The sequence below is a fragment of the Lissotriton helveticus genome, chromosome 6 (assembly GCF_964261635.1).
Source record: "Lissotriton helveticus chromosome 6, aLisHel1.1, whole genome shotgun sequence".
NCBI lineage: Eukaryota > Metazoa > Chordata > Amphibia > Caudata > Salamandridae > Lissotriton > Lissotriton helveticus.
In genome coordinates this window covers 2,054,368,934-2,054,390,220 of record NC_136067.1, presented here as the reverse complement: position 1 = coordinate 2,054,390,220, position 21,287 = coordinate 2,054,368,934, and the positions used below count along the sequence as shown (strand labels likewise).

At 46.9% G+C, this 21,287-nt stretch overlaps 1 protein-coding gene across 4 annotated transcripts in view; it reads right to left on the bottom strand.

Moving 5' to 3' along the window:
* Positions 1-7,295: 7,295 nt before the first annotated feature.
* Positions 7,296-21,287, bottom strand: part of LOC144763994 (low density lipoprotein receptor adapter protein 1-A-like) — a 266,279-nt gene continuing 252,287 nt past the window's right edge. Inside the window, exons 9-11 of one of the 4 annotated variants that reach the window (XR_013596292.1) lie at positions 16,933-16,961; positions 7,668-8,837; positions 7,296-7,606 (exon numbers count right to left, since the gene is read on the bottom strand). Coding sequence is in view for 2 of the 4 variants with exons in the window: in XM_078650114.1 (XP_078506240.1) it covers positions 8,717-8,837 (121 nt within the window). In the remaining 2 variants the exon portion in view is untranslated. Of the gene's footprint in view, positions 8,838-16,932; positions 16,962-21,287 lie in introns of all 4 variants that reach the window. The other 3 variants (XR_013596291.1, XM_078650114.1, XM_078650115.1) reach the window with 3 other exon arrangements.

The window sequence follows — 21,287 nt, the reverse complement described above, 5'->3', positions numbered from 1 at the left end:
GGGGATCAAAGTGTGAGCCCCCGGGTTCCAGAGACAGCCACCCTGGCTGCTGCACCACACCTCTTCAGGTGTTAGTTCTGCCCACCACAATTTACAGCATGAATCAGTGCGTCAGCCCAGTTCAGCCAAGGGCGCTCTACCACTGAGTGATGCCATTTCGTGATAACACGTGTTCACCCGCCTGAAAAGTATGATCATCACAGTCTGGGCTTTTGGGCCAATACACCTTAACCAGAGTTTTTTTGCATTGATTCTGTACTTCGCCTCCTGAGGGTTCTGACATCATCTCATTTCAGCCCGAGAGTTGGAGTATGGATGCTGACACAGTGTGGTTCGAGGAGTCCCCAAACACGGGGACCTACACCTTTAAGGAAGGTAGCCCAGAGGGGCTCCCTCGATGACATTGCGTGTACACCACCAATCAGGAGATCGGAGACCCTAGAAAAGGCAAGAGGAAGACCCAAAAGGGAGACTGATGAGGAAGACGTGACAGGACTTCGAGGAGTGAAGCGCGAAGAGGAGTAGGCGAGGGGAATCGCGAGTGCCTGGAGAACCCCAGAAGAGGATCCGGACCGATGAGCAGAGGAATTGCCTGGAGGCCAACAACCCCGTTTCCCGCCCAACCACACTCCCGAAGTGTGGCTTTCCCAGGTACGCAGTCGGGTGGCGGTTGGGTAGGGAGGAGAGGGAGAGCGGACTTATGATTGGGGGAGCATCTTGGTTCATTCCCCGCTGGGCGCAGTACTGCCTCAGAGTAAAACCCCTTTCTCGTCACTTGAACACCACTCCGCATCCGACCGTATGAGTTGATATCCACACGACTGTGTCTTCAGCCCCTTCCCCTTTTAACGCACGCCGAAAGAAACGGAAGTCTGACTTTTGTTTATGTTTTGGGTCCACTTCGGTGCACGGCGGTGCATACGTCCTGAGTTACGGAAGCCCTTGGACGATAACTACCAGAGAGACGGGTGGGACCCGCCTCCCATGGCCCACCGAAGGAGAGTCTGACTATATCCATATAAAGACTGAAACCAGGAAGAGCAGAAAATAAGACTCTTACCTCCGAACCCCTACCGTTTGCATTCAAGTTTACTTTCTCAATTTACCTGTTTAAACTGGCGTCTGCGAAACGCAGGACATACCACAAAATAAAAACTTGCTCACGACACTCTGAAGTGGATTTATTTCGAGAAGAACTCGCTAGCTCTATCTTCTCACACATGGTGGAGAATGCGGGCACAGGACCATTAGCAACAATGGACGCTCTCATTCAGCACATAATTAAGGCCCAGGACAAGTTGGGCTGGGCCGTGGAAAGACAGCTATCTTCCGCACAAGCGGATCGGGATGTCTTCCGGGACACTAAGGCAGCCCAAATGGAGGGGCTGTGGAAAATAGCAGCAGATCAAACCACTGGAACCGCCGATACCTCCAGACCTGTTAACCAAGGGCCCACAGGAGTAGCGCTTCAGAAATATATTCCGGGCGAAGATCCGGACGCGTACTTGATGAACTTTGAGTGGGTGGCCAAGGCATGCAATTGGCCCATAGACAAATGGCCCTTTTGCTTGGAGCCTCTACTAACTGGGGATGCCCAGGCTGCCTACCAGCCCTCTGGGAACAACCCCCTACATTGAGGTGAAGAGGATTATACTGGATCTCAGTCCACAGACACTCACCCTAAACCCTCTACTGCTAAGCCTCTACTGCAGAGCCAACGTGCCACTGTAATTGGGCAAAGACCACAAATATAGTGGAACCAAACAAACAAACCTTCGCAAAACACCCTGCCACAAACGCCACGGTGTAGAATCTAAGAAGGCAGGAACGCAGTACGCCCTGCTGCAGACCAGGTCTTGCACTGTAGCAGGTAATATCACTTAATGTAGGGTTTCTTTTGGGAATCCTGGCATGCTCTGCCTGACCCTGGTATCTTCAAAACACAGCTTAGAATACGGTTTGTGTCCCTTGCTTTATAGCTCGTATTATGGCTCCTAATAAGCAAATGGAAGGTAGAGGAGAGGGAGAAAGACATGCCATGAGATACTGCATGGAAAGCCAGCAGGGATATTCATCGGAGAAGAAACAAGAGGCTATTCATGGAGAAAGAACCAACAGCTTGTCCACATGGAACAGGAACGATGGAGGAGCAGTGGAATATACGAGCAGAAACAGAAAAGGGGGAAGGAGCGTGGAACATGAGAAAAGGGTAAGAAGAAGATGAAGGGTAACAGAGTGGTCAAGTGTTGACTAGGGCACCAGGAAGGTGAAGAAACAGAGAGGCTCTCACAAGTATTTGAATGGGACACCCGCACTGGTGTAGTGACCCTACATGGAATTGACGAAACAATTTAGGGTTGCTCCATGAACCCTCTGGTCTTAGCCAAAGGCAGTCATCCTCCTTGGGCTCGATGCAAGCCTACAGGTGGATCCTGGCTCCTCGTGTGATAGTCAACACTGCAAGTACTAGCCATCGACTGTACACTGCTGGTTACAACGAGGGTGGATTAGGTTCACAAGATCACAAAGGGGTAACATTACTGGGACCTCTGCAGCAAAGCCACGAGACAAGACCGAAAGTATTCACTAGTGACACCAGCACAGTAAGTGCTTCATTGACAATAGTCAGGGTGCGAGAATCACCGATACTGCCAATAGCCATGGTGGAGGCTTTATTGATAATTACACTAGTCAGGGTGGGGCACTGAAGGATGACAACACCGACCAAGTTGAGACTAGCCATGATGTGGGTGTCATTGATAATGCTACCAGTCAACATGGGACACTCATAAATGATGACAAATTGTTCCTTTGTACCTGGACGAACAAAAGCCACTGTTCTGAAATGCAGGTGAATGTACCCTTCCAATGGGGGTCTGAGTAAACGCAAAGACACAGTTTCATCTACCCCTTCCATCTGACTTCAAGGCACACAACTTGTGTTGACAATGAATTCCATATAGCAGAAGCGACCTCTTGCGTCTTCTCGTGAGCCAGATTCACTGAAACAGTAATGTACCAACAAGATCAGTCTGCAGCCGGACACGACAAAAGAGAAAGGATTAGGAACACCGAGAAGAAAACATGCACAAAGGACACTAGTGGATGAGGGAGCAGGGAGGGTGCAAGGGTAACAAGCATTTGCAATGCAATAGGTCTCGCATTAATTAAGTTTGAGCTATTGGCATTGCTAAATATTGCAACACCAATTGCAACAAAAGTCTATAAATTGTAGGCCAAAAAAATGTGTATTTATTTTTGTAGCAATGGTGGCATGATGCGCTTTAGATGAATATGTTTAAAAGTAAAGTGCGCCATACTGCGATTGCTACACTAGTTAATTGTGGATGCGTTAACAATTGATGTGTGCACTGATGGCTGGTGGTGTGTGTGCCTGTAGAAATTGTGCACTGATGGCTGGTGGTGTGTGTGTCTGGTGGAAGCGTGTACTGACGGCTGGTGGTGTGTGCGCCTGGTGGAAGCATGTACAGACGGCTGGTGGTGTGTGCCTGGTGGAAGCGTGCACTGACGGCTGGTGGTGTTTGTGCCCGCTGAAAGCGTGCACTGACGGACGGTGGTGTTTGTGGCCGGTGAAAGCGTGCACTGACGACGGATGGTGTCTGTGCCTGGTGAAGTGTGCACTGATGGTGTGGTTGGGTGTGTGTGGTTGTGTGTGTGTGTGGTTGTGTGTGTGTGTGGTTGTGTGTGTGTGTGGTTGTGTGTGTGTGTGGATGTGGGTGTGGATGTGTGTGTGGTTGTGTGTGCGTGGTTGTGTGTGCATGGTTGTGTGTGCATGGTTGTGTGTGCATGGTTGTGTGTGTGCGTGGTTGTGTGTGTGCGTGGTTGTGTGTGTGAATGTGTGTTATTGGCCCAAGACTAAAAGTACAATTAAAAGATAGATTAGATTGATAGATTAGATAGATAGACTCAATAGATAGATTCAATAGATAGATTCAATAGATAGATAGATTCAATAGATAGATAGATTCAATAGATAGATTCAATAGATAGATAGATACGATAGATGGATAGATAGATACGATAGATAGATAGAATAGATAGATTCAATAGATAGATAGATAGATAGATAGATAGATAGATAGATAGATTGTACATCTGGCCAGTTAAATGAAGAACCTTGCAACCTTGTACAAAGAAGTAAAGGACAGCGTTCTAGGGTATACACACTCGTAAACTAGGTTTGCTCTGCTTTAATTGGTAGCTGCAAAACAGCCTCTGTGTTGGTAGCTCTCTGCTGTGCCTTTCCCGTGTCGTCATCTATGTAACGGGGCCCCCAGTGGCTCTTGCAGCCTGCCATGCCAAACCGGTTTACACACATTTTTAAATCCGCCCTAATGACTATTGACAGGAAACAAACGGGCTGAGGCGGAGTGAGTGGCTTGCTGGGATGTTGTGCATGGATAGCTAGGAAGTCTATAAATAAAAAAATTAATTAAGGAAAGAGAGCGAGAGAGTCGGTGACGAGCAGAGATGGGGTGGGGAGAGCAAGCGAGAGCGGAGGCAATCAGGGAGTGAGACAGTGCAAACACGTGGGTGTTTTGGTGAGCAATAGAGGCGCCCGAGAAGGGAATAGAAAAAGATAAACAAACTAAAGCCAGGGTGCAAGAAGCAATGGATGGAGTGAGAGGAAGTGAACTGCGAGGGGGGCAGGTATTTGTAGGGAGCGTCGGCACGCGAAGGAGAACAAGGAAACTGAAACAATTCGCACCCCTTTAGTCTTGGGAACCAAACTGTTTGGTTATCCATATAATATCCCTTGACTTTGATTTTATGACGCAATGCATTCTGGGAAGTATAGTCTTGGTTTATTTCAATTGCACTAACACCCAACAGCCGAGTGTTTTAAAAGGAAAGCCCTGGGCTAAACATATCATCCCTGTCTGGAGGCAGAGCCAACAGAATAAGTAGAAAAGTTGAGGCGCGGGAGTTAAGAGTCCGCCCACGTGCGGACCCATGAAAACAGCTGGGCTTTAAATCATTGCAGCAAAGGTGTTTTTGAAAATGTAAGCATGTGTTTATTTCTGTAACACAAGCACGTGTTTCACCTTAGTGCATCACATTATTAGTATTATAGTTGGAGCAACGTGTTATAAAATCAAATATGAGAGAGGTTTTGGTTCAGCGCACATCCAGAATGCACGTATTTGAAGGTCCTCCTATGATAATAAACGCTTTCCCCCAGATGGCTTTAATTGGTAGCTGCAAGACAGCCTCTGTGTTGCTAGCTCTCTGCTGTGCCTTTCCCGTGTCGTCATCTATGTAACGGGGCCCCCAGTGGCTCTTGCAGCCTGCCATGCCAAACTGGTTTACACACATTTTTAAATCCGCCCTAATGACTATTGACAGGAAACAAACGGGCTGAGGCGGAGTGAGTGGCTTGCTGGTATGTTGTGCATGGATAGCTAGGAAGTCTATAAATAAAAAAATTAATTAAGGAAAGCGAGCGAGATAGTCGGTGACGAGCAATGCAAGTGAGAGTGTTGGCGATCAGGGAGTGAGACAGTGCAAACATGTGGGTGTTTTGGTGAGCAATAGAGGCGCCCAAGAAGGGAATAGAAAACAAGCTGGCTCCGTGGGAACGCAGAGCTCATGTTAAAGAATGGTTTCAAACAAGCTCTCGGCATTGCTGTGGCGGGGGAGGCATTCCTTTGAAGTCTGATGGGCACAAATGGTGGAATGGTGGTGTGCGAGCGGCTTCCTTTCAAGTCGGATGGGGCGGGGGAGCAAATGGCGAGCGCGCAAGTCTGATGGGGGGAGCCTTTGAAGTGATGCGAGGCACAAATGGTGGAATGGTGGTGTGCGAGCGGCTTTCAAGTCGGATGGGGGGTGGAGGGGGAGGAAATGGCGAGCGCGCGTACGAAGCACATGCACTGTCGACAATCTGCATTGAAAAGCCCCTTGGTAAGCTTTCCTGGAGCAGCTCTCTATATCTCTCGCATAGCGATTGCTACGCAATACGATAGGCGAGACCTAAAAAGGAATGAGTGCAGAGGAAAGCAGAGCAAGAAGGATTGAGGAGGGAGAACACACGAAGAACAGATAGAAGGGAAGTTCTAAGTGAGATAAGAGTGTAAGAGTCATGCATGAAGAGTTGGGATGCGAAGACAGGGAGGAGGATACTGGCAAATGGGGTAGAATAGAGGACAGATACTGGGGAGCAGGAGAGGACAGACACTGGAATAAGAGGATAGAGGGGGGAGGGGGCAATGTTGAAGGAGAGCTCAAAACAGGGAAGAGGAGGCTAGAGAATGGGGAGGAGACAAGCACCAGGAAAGAGGAGGAGAGTATAGAAGTGGGAAGAGAAAGACAAGAAAATGGAGACAATGAAGAGAATTTCAAGACATGGGGGTGAGCGCAGAGGAGGGAGAGAGGGTAAGGAATGAGGAGGGAGGGCGCAGACAGACTGTGAGGGACAATGGAGAGTGATAGGAAGGGGGCAGGAGAAATGCCAGGAACCATGGAGAATTGTAAGCAATGGATAGAATAGGAATCAGAAGGCAGAGGAGGAAGAAGAATACAAGGAACAGACAACACAGCAGGCCATGGGAAGGGGGATGAGGGAAGAATGAGAACTGGAAATGGGGAGAAGGTAGAATAGAAGGAGGAGGGAGCAAGAGGGGGCTATGAAAGTGTGGAGGAGGAAAGAGTGGAGCAAGGGAATGAAGACAGGCCACAATGATGGAGAAAGGGTAAAGAACAGAGGGGGACATTAAATGAGGAGGGAAGAAAGAACAGAGGAGAAAAGAGTATATAGAATGATGTAGAACAAAATACAAGAGGTGGTGGGGAGGGGGTATAAGGAGGAGAGAGCAAAAGGGGGTGATGTGAGAGTGTGGAGGAGGAAAGGGTGGAGCAAGGGAATGAGGACAAGACACAATGGTGCACAAAGGGCAGAGAAAAGGGAGGAAGAGAGAGAATGATGAGGAGGGAAGAAAAAATGGGAGGCAAGACTAAAGATTAGCAAGAGGAGCGTACTAGGCATGAGAGGATCACAGGAAAGAGGCAAAGGGTTTGGAGGAGACGATTAGCCTAGCATCATAAAGAACCTACCCAGTAAATGGGGGCTGCAATGAGGCGTGATAAGGCTTCACGTGAGACAACAGACTGAAATGCATCCAGCCATTTTTTTGCAGGTCAGAGTCTTGAAGTAAAGCTGCCTTTCACAGCTATATCCTGTACCCACCTGCAAATCCCTTGTTTTCCACCCAAACTACTTTCACGGGATCCCCATTCTGTATTGCATCTGCGTCAAGCCCTGAGAGGCATCCAACAATAAATGACCTCTCATTTATTTATTTATTTAAACAGTTTTATATAGCGCTGGCTAGACCCAGAGGTATCAGAGCGCTTTACAGGAGTTTGAGGTCTAAAACAGATAACAGTAAAATATTCATACAAAAAGGAAAAATAGTGCAGCATTTCACATCACTTGTACGAACTCTAGTATCCGACTTTGGAGTGAACTGTCTGACCTTGCGATTGTATCAGTCAGAGGGGCAGGTTTGGGTTGTTACTTGGAACTTGGCGCATAGAAGCTCAAATAAACAGGAGGAGGAGCGTTGCCCCACTGGTTCAGAACCAGCAGCTGAAAAATAAAACTATTCTTTAATATTGTTTTATTTTTCAGCTGCCGTCTCTGAGCCAGCATGTGCAGGGCGGGGCCGGGCCATAGAATGAGGGAGGAGGAGTGAAAGATGTGCACTTTTAAGTGCACGTCAGTTTGGCCGGCCGTCTCAGGCCAGCCAAACTGAGATACACACCTAGGTTTCTCCAACCCAGCTGTTTTGCACAGGCAGATTGGAGAAACAGCACAGACTCCCTGTGCCTGAGAGAGGGTTGATCTTGCCTTGCCTTCCCCATGCTGCTCTCATGCTTGAGAGCAGTGCTGCGATTGGATGGGAGCCCAGGGACTGGTGGGACCAGAAATTGGACACAGAGGAGCGCGAGGCGGCCGGCAGCACCAGGTATGTTTTTAAAATTTTATTTTTTATAATTAACGCCCCCCGCACGCTCCCCCAGCAACTCCTATCTGCTCATCTCCCAGGCCTCTAACTCACCCTTCGCCGTCATATAAAGCAGGGGTTCCCAACCTTTTTAATGCCCGCACCCCTAGGATTTGTTTGATTAATGTTCGCACCCACTGCAAAAGTCTCAGCAGATTCCTATTATGCCTACAGTGCATATTTTCCCTCTTTGTCGCACCCCCTGGAATGCCATCTTGCACCCCCTGGCGATGCGGGCCCCCCTAGTTTGGGAACCCCTGATATAAAGGAACAATCCTCCTGCAACTGAACACACAGCACGAGCTCAAACTGCACAGAGCCTGACAAAAAGGCCTAAAATGGCGGCCAGCAAACATATCACCCACACATAAAAACACCCTAAAAAACACCTCCCCATCAGCTCAGACTTGGAAACTTGTGCCGGTGCAATCTACACATCCATTGAGCCAGTGAAATAGAGTGAGTTGAAAAGTTGGGGATAATGGCAATGGGGAAAGCATTTGATGTATAAAGTTGTATTTTTTTTCAAACAAGTGCTTCAACAGCCAGCGTTAATAAATTAAAAAAGTGTCCGTGGGAGGCCGCCCCTCCTGGAATGTGAAAGAATCTCCTGGGCGTGGGCGCTCTCTTGGTGCGGTCATCCGTGTGCGAAGGCCTCAGGAGGGGCACCACGCCTGACTCCTTCTAAGCGGTCAGGAGCAGTGAGGATGCCTGTCACCTGCAAGTCCTCTTCCCACCATGACTCCTCCTTGCAGCAGCTCCTCGGTCACTGCAACATCTGGCTCCTGGTCCCTCGTGCGAGACTGGGCGAATCTGGAAGACCAATAAAAGGACCAGTGTGAAACGCACGTCATGTTATGTTCATAGGAAATGAGAAATGGGTCAAAGGGATGCAGAAAGAGAGACTGAAATACCATATCTGAAAGTCCCTTATGATTCAACCCGAAATGAACTACTGACTCACAACGTAAACATCCAGAGGACTGATTATAAACTCACAGCATGACATCATCAGAATACTAATAATAGATTACCTACTCACATACTTGCTTACTTATGCTTACTAACCCTCCTGGGCTATAGGCCATCAACCAGGCCTCTCCAGCCATCTCTGTCATGGGCTTTTCTTTCAGTCTGACTCCAGGTGTAACCCATATCACTGCAGTCGGCCTCAACGCCAGGTATTTTCTTGGCCTTCCTCTTTTCCCTTAAGGGTTCCAGGTGAGCGCTTGCCTGGTGGTGTTTGATGCGGGCTTGCGGAAAGTGTGACCTATGCAGCTCCAGCATCATTTCATGATTTCTTCATGAGCAGATAGTTGGAAAGTCTGCTGCCATAGGTCGTTGCTCCTGATGGTATTCGACAAGCGGATTTTGAGTATTTTCCTCAGACAGGTGTTGCTGAAGGTCAGGACTTTGTTGGCGGTGGTCACTCTTGGCCTCCAAGTTCCTGCTTCATACGGAAGAACCGATTTTGTGTTGGTGTTAAAAGGCCTGGTCTTGGTTCGCAGCGTTAGGTCCTTGAAGCTCCAGATCTTCTTTAGCCGAATGAAGGCAGCTCTTGCTTTGCCGACTCATGCCTTAACGTCTGCGTCTGTGCCACCCTGTTTGTCTATGACACTGCCCAGGGAGGTGAAGGCCGCAACCTCTTCAAGTGCACCACCAGCAAGAGTAACTGCAGTTGTGCTGGCCATGTTAGCCTTCAGAATGTTGGTTTTTCACCAGTGTATGTTGAGGCCAAGTTATGGTGATAAGGCTGTCACTTTGTCAGTCTTCTCTTGCATCTGCAGATGGGTATGGGTGTGTAGGATACTATACAGGTTATCGTATATTTAGTAGGGAGCACGTATCCCCTTACCTTTCATATACGAAAGGGCCTCCCCACCCTCCGGTTCCAGGAGTTCCACTACTAGTGTTTAAGTATGGGAGAGCAAGGTCAGGTCGGCTGCAAAGTCCAGGTCATCGAGCTGCACCAAGGTGTCCTCTAGATTCCTTTCTCCTTCCTGTGGATGTCTTCAGAATGCAATCTATGGCCAGCAGAAAGAGAAAAGGCAAAAGCAAACAACCCTGGTGGACTCCGGTCCTCACTTCGAAGGCTTCAGTGAGTTGTCCTCCATGGACTATCTTGCAGGTCACTTCCTCGTAAGAGTTCCTGATGATTCCTAGGAGTTTATAACGCACACCGTAGTGGTGTAAGGTCTCCCTGTCCAGGCTGTTCCATGCCTCCTCATAGTTGATGAAGTGGACATAGAGCAGGGAGATCCACTCCATCGACTGATCAATGATGTTGTGCAGTGTTACAGTCTAGTCTGTGCAGGATCTATCTTTGTGGAATACAGCTTGCTGGTCTCGCAACTGAGCGTCACCTTGTTCCTTCATTCTGTCCAGGATGACTCTGTGGAACACTTTGCCTGGGGTTGATAGTAGTTATCCCTCTGTAGCTTGCAGTTACTCAGGTCACCTTTCTTGGGGGTCTTGAGGAGATATCCCTCCTTCCTGTCCAATGGCACATTTTCCATTTCCCAGATCCTTCCAAACAAGGAGCAGAGGATGTCTACTGATGTTTAAATGTCTGCAAGAATGTTGTCAAGTCCTGCTGCCTTCCCATTTCTCAGATGTTTGATGGCTTACCATATTTCTTTCTTGGTTGGTCGGCTGCAGTCGATTGGCAAGTCAGCTGGCTGTATGTCTGATTTACTCACATGATGATGTCAAGAAGTCTGAAGAACGGATTATCTACTCATTGGGTTACATCAACACATCTGAAGGATGGGTAATATACTCACAATGTGACAACCTAAGGATTACTACCTCACATGTTAAGGCCAACACATCCAGAGGATTGATTGAGAACTCTTACATCCACTCCTTTGAGCAACCTGCCAGTGCAGTACCACCCTCTAACTTTAGACTTTAAGTAGCCTTCAACTTTATCGCAAATGGAAGAGATTTTGCATTTGATGATTAGTTTTGTCAGGAGGAAGAGATACCACCTTTCTTGCCTAATCTACTTAAAGGGAGCCACTCGCTCGTGATCCCATCAGAGATCTCTTGCCTACAGAAGTTCTACTTCCCGAGGAATCTTTTCCAAGACAGAGTAATTGTACTGATTTGGTATTTATAAAGCATTTGTACACCAAAAAGATGTCTTAGTGTTATTAACACAGGACCAGGTTGAGAAGAGAACCCAGTATTAAAGATAGCCCAAAAAACGTTTTTTTAGTTTTCTAAAATTCAGATCATATTAGTGAACCAAATACTAAGTGGAAGACTATTCAACATTGACCCTAGCCATCCCTCTGCTCCTCAGGAAACCCCAGAATCATCAGATGAGGACGGGTAGCGGAGTAAAAGGTGTGCAAAGGGCAGGGATCAGTCAATTGTACTCTAGCATCGGTAGTAAGTCGGTGGAGAAATGCAAGCGGTGCAGCAGAGGCATTCAACTTGGAGGAATTCAAATTCATCCATACCACTGCCTTCTATGTCATTTTGAGCCAAAATATCAGTTCATTTGGAGCCAGAGTTACAGAACAAGGCAATATTTAGGTTGTGACTCATCAGCATGGACACGGCTGTCCCATGACCTGACAGAATAAGAGAAGGTGGAAGTTTCTTCAGGGGCCACATCTGAAAATAGCAGACTGAATCTTCAGCTGCTCCAACACTTGCCCAATATGATCCCATAATTCTTCACTAGCTTCAGTGGCAGAGGCCTTCCCTGGGCCCCCGAAGAGGGCGTCCAACAGACTCCCCTTGCCTGTACAATCAATAGCTGTTTTACCGTAGTACATTTGCGATATCTGCAGCCCATTCAATTGCAGATGTGGATCCTTTAGTTGACTACAAAGAATGGTGGTGGATGCGTATACCCATCCAGAGAGTCGGAGGGCTCCGTTTCTTCTACAACATTTAAAAGTGGATTCAGCTAAACTGGATGAATAGAGCAGGTGACTCGACGGATACTGAAAAATCCAGGAAGGAGAAAGGAGGACCAGACGATTCATGGAATATTGACTGAGAGGAGGCAACGCTTGGGGAACAAAAATGTAAACCATTGATGAATAGTCCTCCCATAAAATGAGGATGCTAGGGGGCCAGCCAATAAAGAAAGGTCAACTGTGTCATACTAAAAACAGAGCACAGCATATAAGAGTTTATTATGGCCCTAATGGATCTCCCATTTCATTTGATGCACCAATGCATGGAAAGTGGCTTACGGGTCCAGAAATAACATTTAACAGAGTGAGTGAGTGTCAGATTGCTTCTATCAAGCAACACTTTGCAATTTTTGTATCAAAACAATGTGGTTCTGAGAATACATCCATCATTTTTAAACCTAAGAATTTTGTGTGAATAAGGCAATTACTCTGTCAGCAAGTTGATTCCATCTCCAATCAAGGTCTTCAAATGCTGCATGTGAAAAGAGCTCAGGTCCATTACCTATGAGGACCTTGAACAACAGAGTCTTGAGACAGCTGATGGTTGGAAACTTGCAAGAAAAAAAGGTAATAAGCATTAGATGTCTTGTTGGATGTAAAATTATGCTGTTGCACATATAGTAGGGAATGAGAGAAAAAAAAGAAATCCGTCAAGATATCCTCGAGTTAATACTTTCACACAGTTAATCTAATGGACTAATTCAAACCCCAAATTGAGGGTAGTTTTGGAAGACAGAGAGGGGAAGGGAAATCCTTTCTTCAAATAAAAGGACCAACACTCATAATTGGTGTTGTGCTTCATCATCAAGTCTTATTTCACCCTGATGATATTCATCCAGGGTGGACTCAACCTATAAAAGGGAGCTCTTGATACCATACGTATTGACATTTTTTTAAAAGTTCAAATTGTTTAGAGGGTTAACTCAATAACTTTTTATTCGGCCTCCACCAACAACATTAAAAATTGTGGTAGATGTAACTGGGCTTGAATCTCCCAAACATCCTTTTGTGGTCTACATGTTTCATCCAAACCTTTGAACCCAAGTAGGCCAGTTAATTTCATCAGGATGTTAGTTCCCTACATCACATGCTACCTATCTATGAGGTTATGGTATTCTTATGTCTTTTTTGGACACTTTTTGATTAAACAAATGTTTATCAATGACTCAAGTCAAGCATCCGTAATACTATCTGTTTCAAGAAACATAACAGAAATTCTCAGATAAACAAATGAAATTACTGAAAAGAAATTAAAGCTTGCAGAAATTGGAGCAACCAGTGGTAAACAGCAAAAGGTGCAACTACTTTGTGCTCAGGAATTATTGATTCTAGTATGTCACACACTAAGCAGCACGGCAGGATCACACATACCGCAATATTTTAAGCTACTGGACCCTTGGGAAATGGGGAGGGAGACGGCTCGCCGTGGTCACATACAATCAATAGCTGTTTTACCGTAGTACATTTGCGATATCTGCAGCCCATTCAATTGCAGATGTGGATCCTTTAGTTGACTACAAAGAATGGTGGTGGATGCGTATACCCATCCAGAGAGTCGGAGGGCTCCGTTTCTTCTACAACATTTAAAAGTGGATTCAGCTAAACTGGATGAATAGAGCAGGTGACTCGACGGATACTGAAAAATCCAGGAAGGAGAAAGGAGGACCAGACGATTCATGGAATATTGACTGAGAGGAAGCAACGCTTGGGGAACAAAAATGTAAACCATTGATGAATAGTCCTCCCATAAAATGAGGATGCCAGGGGGCCAGCCAATAAAGAAAGGTCAACTGTGTCATACTAAAAACAGAGCACAGCATATAAGAGTTTATTATGGCCCTAATGGATCTCCCATTTCATTTGATGCACCAATGCATGGAAAGTGGCTTACGGGTCCAGAAATAACATTTAACAGAGTGAGTGAGTGTCAGATTGCTTCTATCAAGCAACACTTTGCAATTTTTGAAAGCAAAGTTTATAGATCAATGTTTTCAAATTGCAAGTTACACTGTCAAAATCTGGTGCCATAAAATATGCACTCCGAGGGCAAATGGAGCACTTCCAGAATGGCCAAAGGCTCATTAAATCAGAAAAAAGGCTGCAAAGGCAGCGTTCGCTAGTTAGTGTTCCTTCACTGACATTTGTAAGCAGCGACTCTTAATACCCCCTTACTGTCAGGGTGCAAAACATGCACCGATGCGAAACAAATCACAGAGGGGTGATACAAATATCTCTGGTCTCTCCTGTTAAACGGGAGTGCCCAGTGGAGGCCAACAAGAGGCATTAACAGAAGTGGACCCACACAAAGAACAATGATCCAGGCCTTGATTATGTGCAGGCTGTACTATGGCAACATCCTGTACTTAGGAGGCAATAAGGAGGTGGTTTAAAAACTGAAAGTAGTACAGAACTCTGCGGCAGACTGCTCTGCCATGTGCCTAAAAAGTCCTCCATTTCAGGCTCTCCCCGTGAACTCCGTTGGCATAAGATAGAGAATCGTACCAAATTTAAGGCCCTATCCTACATGCATAAGACCAAGATGGGCACAGCGCCCCTGTATTCGAGTGCCTTAGCCCATTACAATCTTCCAACACGCCTGCTTCGATCCTCCTCTCAGGCCAAATTTCTAGTCCCCACGATCGAACGGTCGCTCATGGGCGGCCGTTCTTTCTCTTACCTAGCCCCTTCATTGTGAAATGGGCTCCCCGTGCCGCTCTGGCACGAAACCGCTTACAATAACTTTCACAAAGGCCTAAAAACGTGGCTACTTAATCAGTAGATTTTTTTCTTTCTTCTGCGCTGTGTCCGATGGCACCGGGAAACCTCTGGGTAGCTGTGCACCATATAAATTTAATTAATAATAATAATAATGGGCACTCCTTGAATATGGCCTGTTGTACAAAAGGAAAGCTAAGGAAGGGGGGGCACTGGAAAGAAACAAAACTCCTGGCGATCATATAGGAATACAACACGTGACTCTCTAAAGCTAACCGCTCAATCAGCTTACAAGTGCTCTAAACAACCAAGTGATAAAACAATATACACCTCCTATAGCTCCTTCTCCGCAAAACCTAAGAAAAGGGCATAGACCTTTTAATGTTCTTCACGGGCGATATTAGCACAACCATCATCAAAGAATGGCTCACACGTCTCCTGGAAAATGTGAAACAACTATGAAAGTTCACCCCGGAATCCAAAAAAGACCTTATCCACAAGAATGAATGACTGAAATCTGACAAAGTAATGATGCGCTTCTCCATCAGGTGCTAAGGTTTGCAGACCATCATGGTACAAGGTCATCAACGCACCTTCCTGAACTCGGGCGCTTCCACAAATACCTTCAAAACAGGGTAAGACAGCCCGCCTTTAAAGAAACCAAAACTGGATCCCTAAGATTCAAACAACTACCAGCTTTTTCTACAAGGGAAAAGTATTTAAAAATATGTCACTGTCCAACTAGTGAAACACATAGCAGATGGTACCCTGCTACACCCCAGCAGCCTGATCTCATCCCGGTGACATCAATGACACAACAAACAACTAGAGAGGATAAGGGCAGACATTTAGAGCTTGTTGATAATCATATAGAGTCCTCTAAGGACATGTTTTTCAAAATCGAATATCCTTACATCATTTTTCAAAACAGCTTAAAGATGTTCACCGTTTCACAAATGAATGCCGTTTCATAGCAGTTGATTTTCAGCTAAAATGAACCACCATGTCAACCAAATCAGTCAAGAAGATGGAGGATTGGAGGCCTTGCCCAGATTTCAAATCAGTGATTCACATCAGAGTCTTATCAAGCAGACACACATGAAATGTCATTATAACTTGACGACCCATCCAATGCGTTGCACCTTTTTGAAAAGCTACCTTCACACACCAAGCAGAATCATAATACATTTCCCAAACCACTTTAAAAACAGAGAAAATTCTAAAAAGTAAAAAACTACAAAAAGATCAATATCGAATAAGGGGACCTGGCGATATGAGTTTATTTAACTTTTAAAGCACAAAGCACCAAGGAAATGCAAAGCACCGATGTCAGTGTACGGTTGACCACGGCGTAAGTGTGATCTCAAGTGGACTGTGATGGAGCATTGCATGCACCAAGCAGGTTGCACCAATCAAAGATTTTACTTTCGGACCAATTCTACTTTTTGGAGCTCAAAGTTTACTAACGGGGTAAGGTCCAAAGCTGAAGTGTCATAAGCCGTCATCGAGCTGCCACTGAAACCACTGTTTTGGGCGTCAAAAGCTCACAGTGGGAGAAAGCTGGATTCTGTAGCTGCCAAGGTCGCTTTGCCGCTGGCATAGTTTTGCTTGCTCGCCCTGGTCCAAAATGTTACCTTCTGAGTTAGTCACTTTGTTGATTCTGAAGATCCACCAGCGGGACAAAACTAAAAGCTGTGGCCAAATAGGGCACCAAGAGGGCACATACCTTTACCGCGAAGTGAACCACTTTTCGACATGGCAAAAAGCTCTTAGCAGTGCAATGCCCACTGAGGATGCCCCCTTCATTGGGACTTACTCAAACTTAAGTACCTCGAGCTTCACTGACTTATTCTAAGACGCAAATGTCTCAATTTGAGCGGACACTTTACTGGTATATATAGATGAGACTCTTTGACCAGAGCTCGTCAGGTGTGACGGGTTTATGCAGCAGCTGAGTAGTAATGTGACACTTAAATCTTCATGAACACCCACCTTTGCTGGTCCCTGATGTATGTTTTAAAGGGAGTGATGAGATCTACCTTAGCGGGCCACATCCCCACAATAAGGAAATGTTGCCCATTAGTGTATGTTTTGAAAGTTTTTGAGTCTCTGTAAAGGTGAGCAAAGCAGACACCTTTTATTTTTCATTTCTTATATCCATGCCTGGTCACCACACTCTCCATCCCAACCACTGCAAGCCACACTCTGAACTCAACAAAAAGCATCAAGACCTTTTGCTTCAACAGGAGGCGCATTACCTGCCAGGTGTCCAGTGCCATCCATGATGCTGCTTGCAACAAGGAAAGAGAAAAGCCAGTGTTACAATGTTAAGGCTGACAACACAAAGAAGCAGCAGCAAAGAGCCTTCAGCGCGCACTGTGATATGAGAACTGGGTTCAGCGTTAACTGGGCAGGTGAGAAAAGGCATGCATTCATTCTAGTTGCACACTGCGCTTCACAACCACACACAAGCGCGTTAGTGCACAGACGTAGACACAAACACACAGAAAGAAAGACATAACCCCACCCACAGGTAACAATTGTGCAAGTTGCTAAGCCACTGTGTAAACAGAGAGCAGGTCTTAGCACAGCAGCTACAGCTGACCAAACGTCTGAAGATTGGCGCATAACAGGTAGAGCAGTGAGATGGGGGGGGACTGTGGATGGAGGTTTGGTAGAAGAACTGGAGAAAAGGTATGAGGACCTGGCAAAACGAACTTGTAAAGGGAAGGAGGAAGGTCCATGGAAAGAGAGGAGATCTGCAGGTGGCACAGGAGCCAGAACGCAATATGTGTCTCTGTGGAAACAGGATGGGAGTGGAGGGGCACTCAGATGGAACAGGTACAGAAGAGACAACCGCAGTGCCAGCTTCTAAATTCAAACAGGACCGGAGCATAAGCAGAGTAAACTTGATACTGAAGCATATCAGGAGCGACATAGATAAGAAGCAAGTTGTGCTCGCACTGAAAGCAGAGAGTACAAACAGCAGTAGTACAACCACATGCCCACACAATAGATAGGAGTAATCTGCGGTGTAAATTCTATTTTGACGGATACTTCTAACTGCATATTCCTCACTTTAGTATATTCCCCATGTGCCTTATTTAATATGAACATTTTCATATAGTACTCCAGTGCGCAGCTAGGTGGCGTAGTGTGGCTTCGCACAAACCCATGTCACCAAAGTGACAGTGTGGCTGCGTGTAAGCACCATCCCTGTGTGTGGACGTCAATTCCTTTCTTTCCACACCTTTCGATGCCGACCCGAAACTTCCAAACTTCGTACAGTATGCTAAGGAACGATATCGCCACTGAAAACAGGATTCAAGCTCCAGGAAGCAGATGTCAGTCACAGATCCACACAAGGTATGTCTTTGGTGCTTGGACTGGAGATCTGACTCCAAGACATATAATAACTACACCCACATGCATCCAAAGAGGATTTGGTACGCAGTTGTACATTGCCAAGCACAAGTAGTCGTCACGTCCTTCACATAGGTCCAGTCGAAGTAAAGGGCCAAAGTCCAAGCATAAAAAGCGAAGCGGACTCGACCTCATCTCGCCACTTTGTCTCCAAAGAGAGAAGGCGATGGCGTATCAAGATGCAAGTCACACTCCGTGGAGGTTGCCGGTCACTGAGCAGATTCCTCAGCTGATCCCAGCACAGTACCTGGTAACTCAGATTTTCTCACCAAGCATCCCACTCCAGAGAGCTTTATTGTGCAGGTCCAACAAGTAAAGTGAATTCCAATTCATTTGCCACTACTCCCCTGGATTAGTAATCTAAGGATTAACACCAGTTAGGCACATTGTGGTCTGACAATTCAGCCTGCCTGTTAGGTAATTACACCCATGCCCTTTGGGATATGGGCTGCAAGATGTTGCCGGCATTTAAGAAGATCTGAGGGACGCTTTGTACCAGGCAATACAGGATGGTCAATATGCAAAAAAATGAGTGATCCAGGCAGGTTTGGATACCACGGATTGCCTTGTCTGGGCAGTAGGTTCCAGTGTGGCCCTTCAGCAATATGCCTGGATCAGGTCTACCGGGTTCTCCGGCCATGTCAGACGTTGCTGATGGGCATGCCCTTTGATAGGAGGCAGACTAGGCTTTGGAACGCATTAGAGCTAGCACAGCAACAGCTCGTTCCTTGGGAGCGTTGGCTCCAGCACAACAATTTCCGCACCACTTTCGGGTATTTAGAGGCTACTCCAGGGGGCTGTTTTAGACAAAGGAAGTCTTTACAACCAACAATGCAGCAGTCAATCCAGTCCTTTCGAGGCCGCAGACACAGATTCGGTCCCCGGAAGCTTGTATCCTTTCTGGTGAAGAATTGGCTTGGTAGTTTGGTCTGCCCTGTTCCCATGATGCACTGGGCCAGGGACAGACTAATTTGCATATAGCCAGGTTCTGAGCTGGGATGGGGCAGTGAGCTAAATAACGGTGATGGATCAAGCCCTGATCTTTGGACTGGGTAAGAGTGGTCTGCTTAATTCAGACACTCTGTTCATCACCACCCCCTTTTCTGAATCGTTTTTGGCCACTATAGGTGTGGCAGGGTATACTCAGACATGAGTCCCTTGCTCACTGCTCCATCAGGATTCAAGCAAGCCGGGCCGACGAGGCTGAAATGCCAGAAACCGGTCCCCGGTAGCTTGTATCCTTTCTGGTGAAGAATTGGCTTGGTAGTTTGGTCTGCCCTGTTCCCATGATGCACTGAGCCAGGGACAGACTAATTTGCATATAGCCAGGTTCTGAGCTGGGATGGGGCAGTGAGCTAAATAACGGTGATGGATCAAGCCCTGATCTTTGGACTGGGTAAGAGTGGTCTGCTTAGTTCAGACACTCTGTTCATCACAACCCCCTTTTCTGAATCGTTTTTGGCCACTATAGGTGTGGCAGGGTATACTCAGACATGAGTCCCTTGCTCACTGCTCCATCAGGATTCAAGCAAGCCGGGCCGACGAGGCTGAAATGCCAGAAACCGGTCCCCGGTAGCTTGTATCCTTTCTGGTGAAGAATTGGCTTGGTAGTTTGGTCTGCCCTGTTCCCATGATGCACTGGGCCAGGGACAGACTAATTTGCATATAGCCAGGTTCTGAGCTGGGATGGGGCAGTGAGCTAAATAACGGTGATGGATCAAGCCCTGATCTTTGGACTGGGTAAGAGTGGTCTGCTTAATTCAGACACTCTGTTCATCACCACCCCCTTTTCTGAATCGTTTTTGGCCACTATAGGTGTGGCAGGGTATACTCAGACATGAGTCCCTTGCTCACTGCTCCATCAGGATTCAAGCAAGCCGGGCAGACGAGGCTGAAATGCCAGAAACCGGTCCCCGGTAGCTTGTATCCTTTCTGGTGAAGAATTGGCTTGGTAGTTTGGTCTGCCCTGTTCCCATGATGCACTGAGCCAGGGACAGACTAATTTGCATATAGCCAGGTTCTGAGCTGGGATGGGGCAGTGAGCTAAATAACGGTGATGGATCAAGCCCTGATCTTTGGACTGTGTAAGAGTGGTCTGCTTAGTTCAGACACTCTGTTCATCACCACCCCCTTTTCTGAATCGTTTTTGGCCACTATAGGTGTGGCAGGGTATACTCAGACATGAGTCCCTTGCTCACTGCTCCATCAGGATTCAAGCAAGCCGGGCCGACGAGGCTGAAATGCCAGAAACCGGTCCCCGGTAGCTTGTATCCTTTCTGGTGAAGAATTGGCTTGGTAGTTTGGTCTGCCCTGTTCCCATGATGCACTGGGCCAGGGACAGACTAATTTGCATATAGCCAGGTTCTGAGCTGGGATGGGGCAGTGAGCTAGATAACGGTGATGGATCAAGCCCTGATCTTTGGACTGGGTAAGAGTGGTCTGCTTAATTCAGACACTCTGTTCATCACCACCCCCTTTTCTGAATCGTTTTTGGCCACTATAGGTGTGGCAGGGTATACTCAGACATGAGTCCCTTGCTCACTGCTCCATCAGGATTCAAGCAAGCCGGGCCGACGAGGCTGAAATGCCAGAAACCGGTCCCCGGTAGCTTGTATCCTTTCTGGTGAAAAATTGGCTTGGTAGTTTGGTCTGCCCTGTTCCCATGATGCACTGGGCCAGGGACAGACTAATTTGCATATAGCCAGGTTCTGAGCTGGGATGGGGCAGTGAGCTAAATAACGGTGATGGATCAAGCCCTGATCTTTGGACTGGGTAAGAGTGGTCTGCTTAATTCAGACACTCTGTTCATCACCACCCCCTTTTCTGAATTGTTTTTGGCCACTATAGGTGTGGCAGGGTATACTCAGACATGAGTCCCTTGCTCACTGCTCCATCAGGATTCAAGCAAGCCGGGCCGACGAGGCTGAAATGCCAGAAACCGGTCCCCGGTAGCTTGTATCCTTTCTGGTGAAGAATTGGCTTGGTAGTTTGGTCTGCCCTGTTCCCATGATGCTCTGGGCCAGGGACAGACTAATTTGCATATAGCCAGGTTCTGAGCTGGGATGGGGCAGTGAGCTAAATAACGTTGATGGATCAAGCCCTGATCTTTGGACTGGGTAAGAGTGGTCTGCTTCATTCAGACACTCTGTTCATCACCACCCCCTTTTCTGAATCGTTTTTGGCCACTATA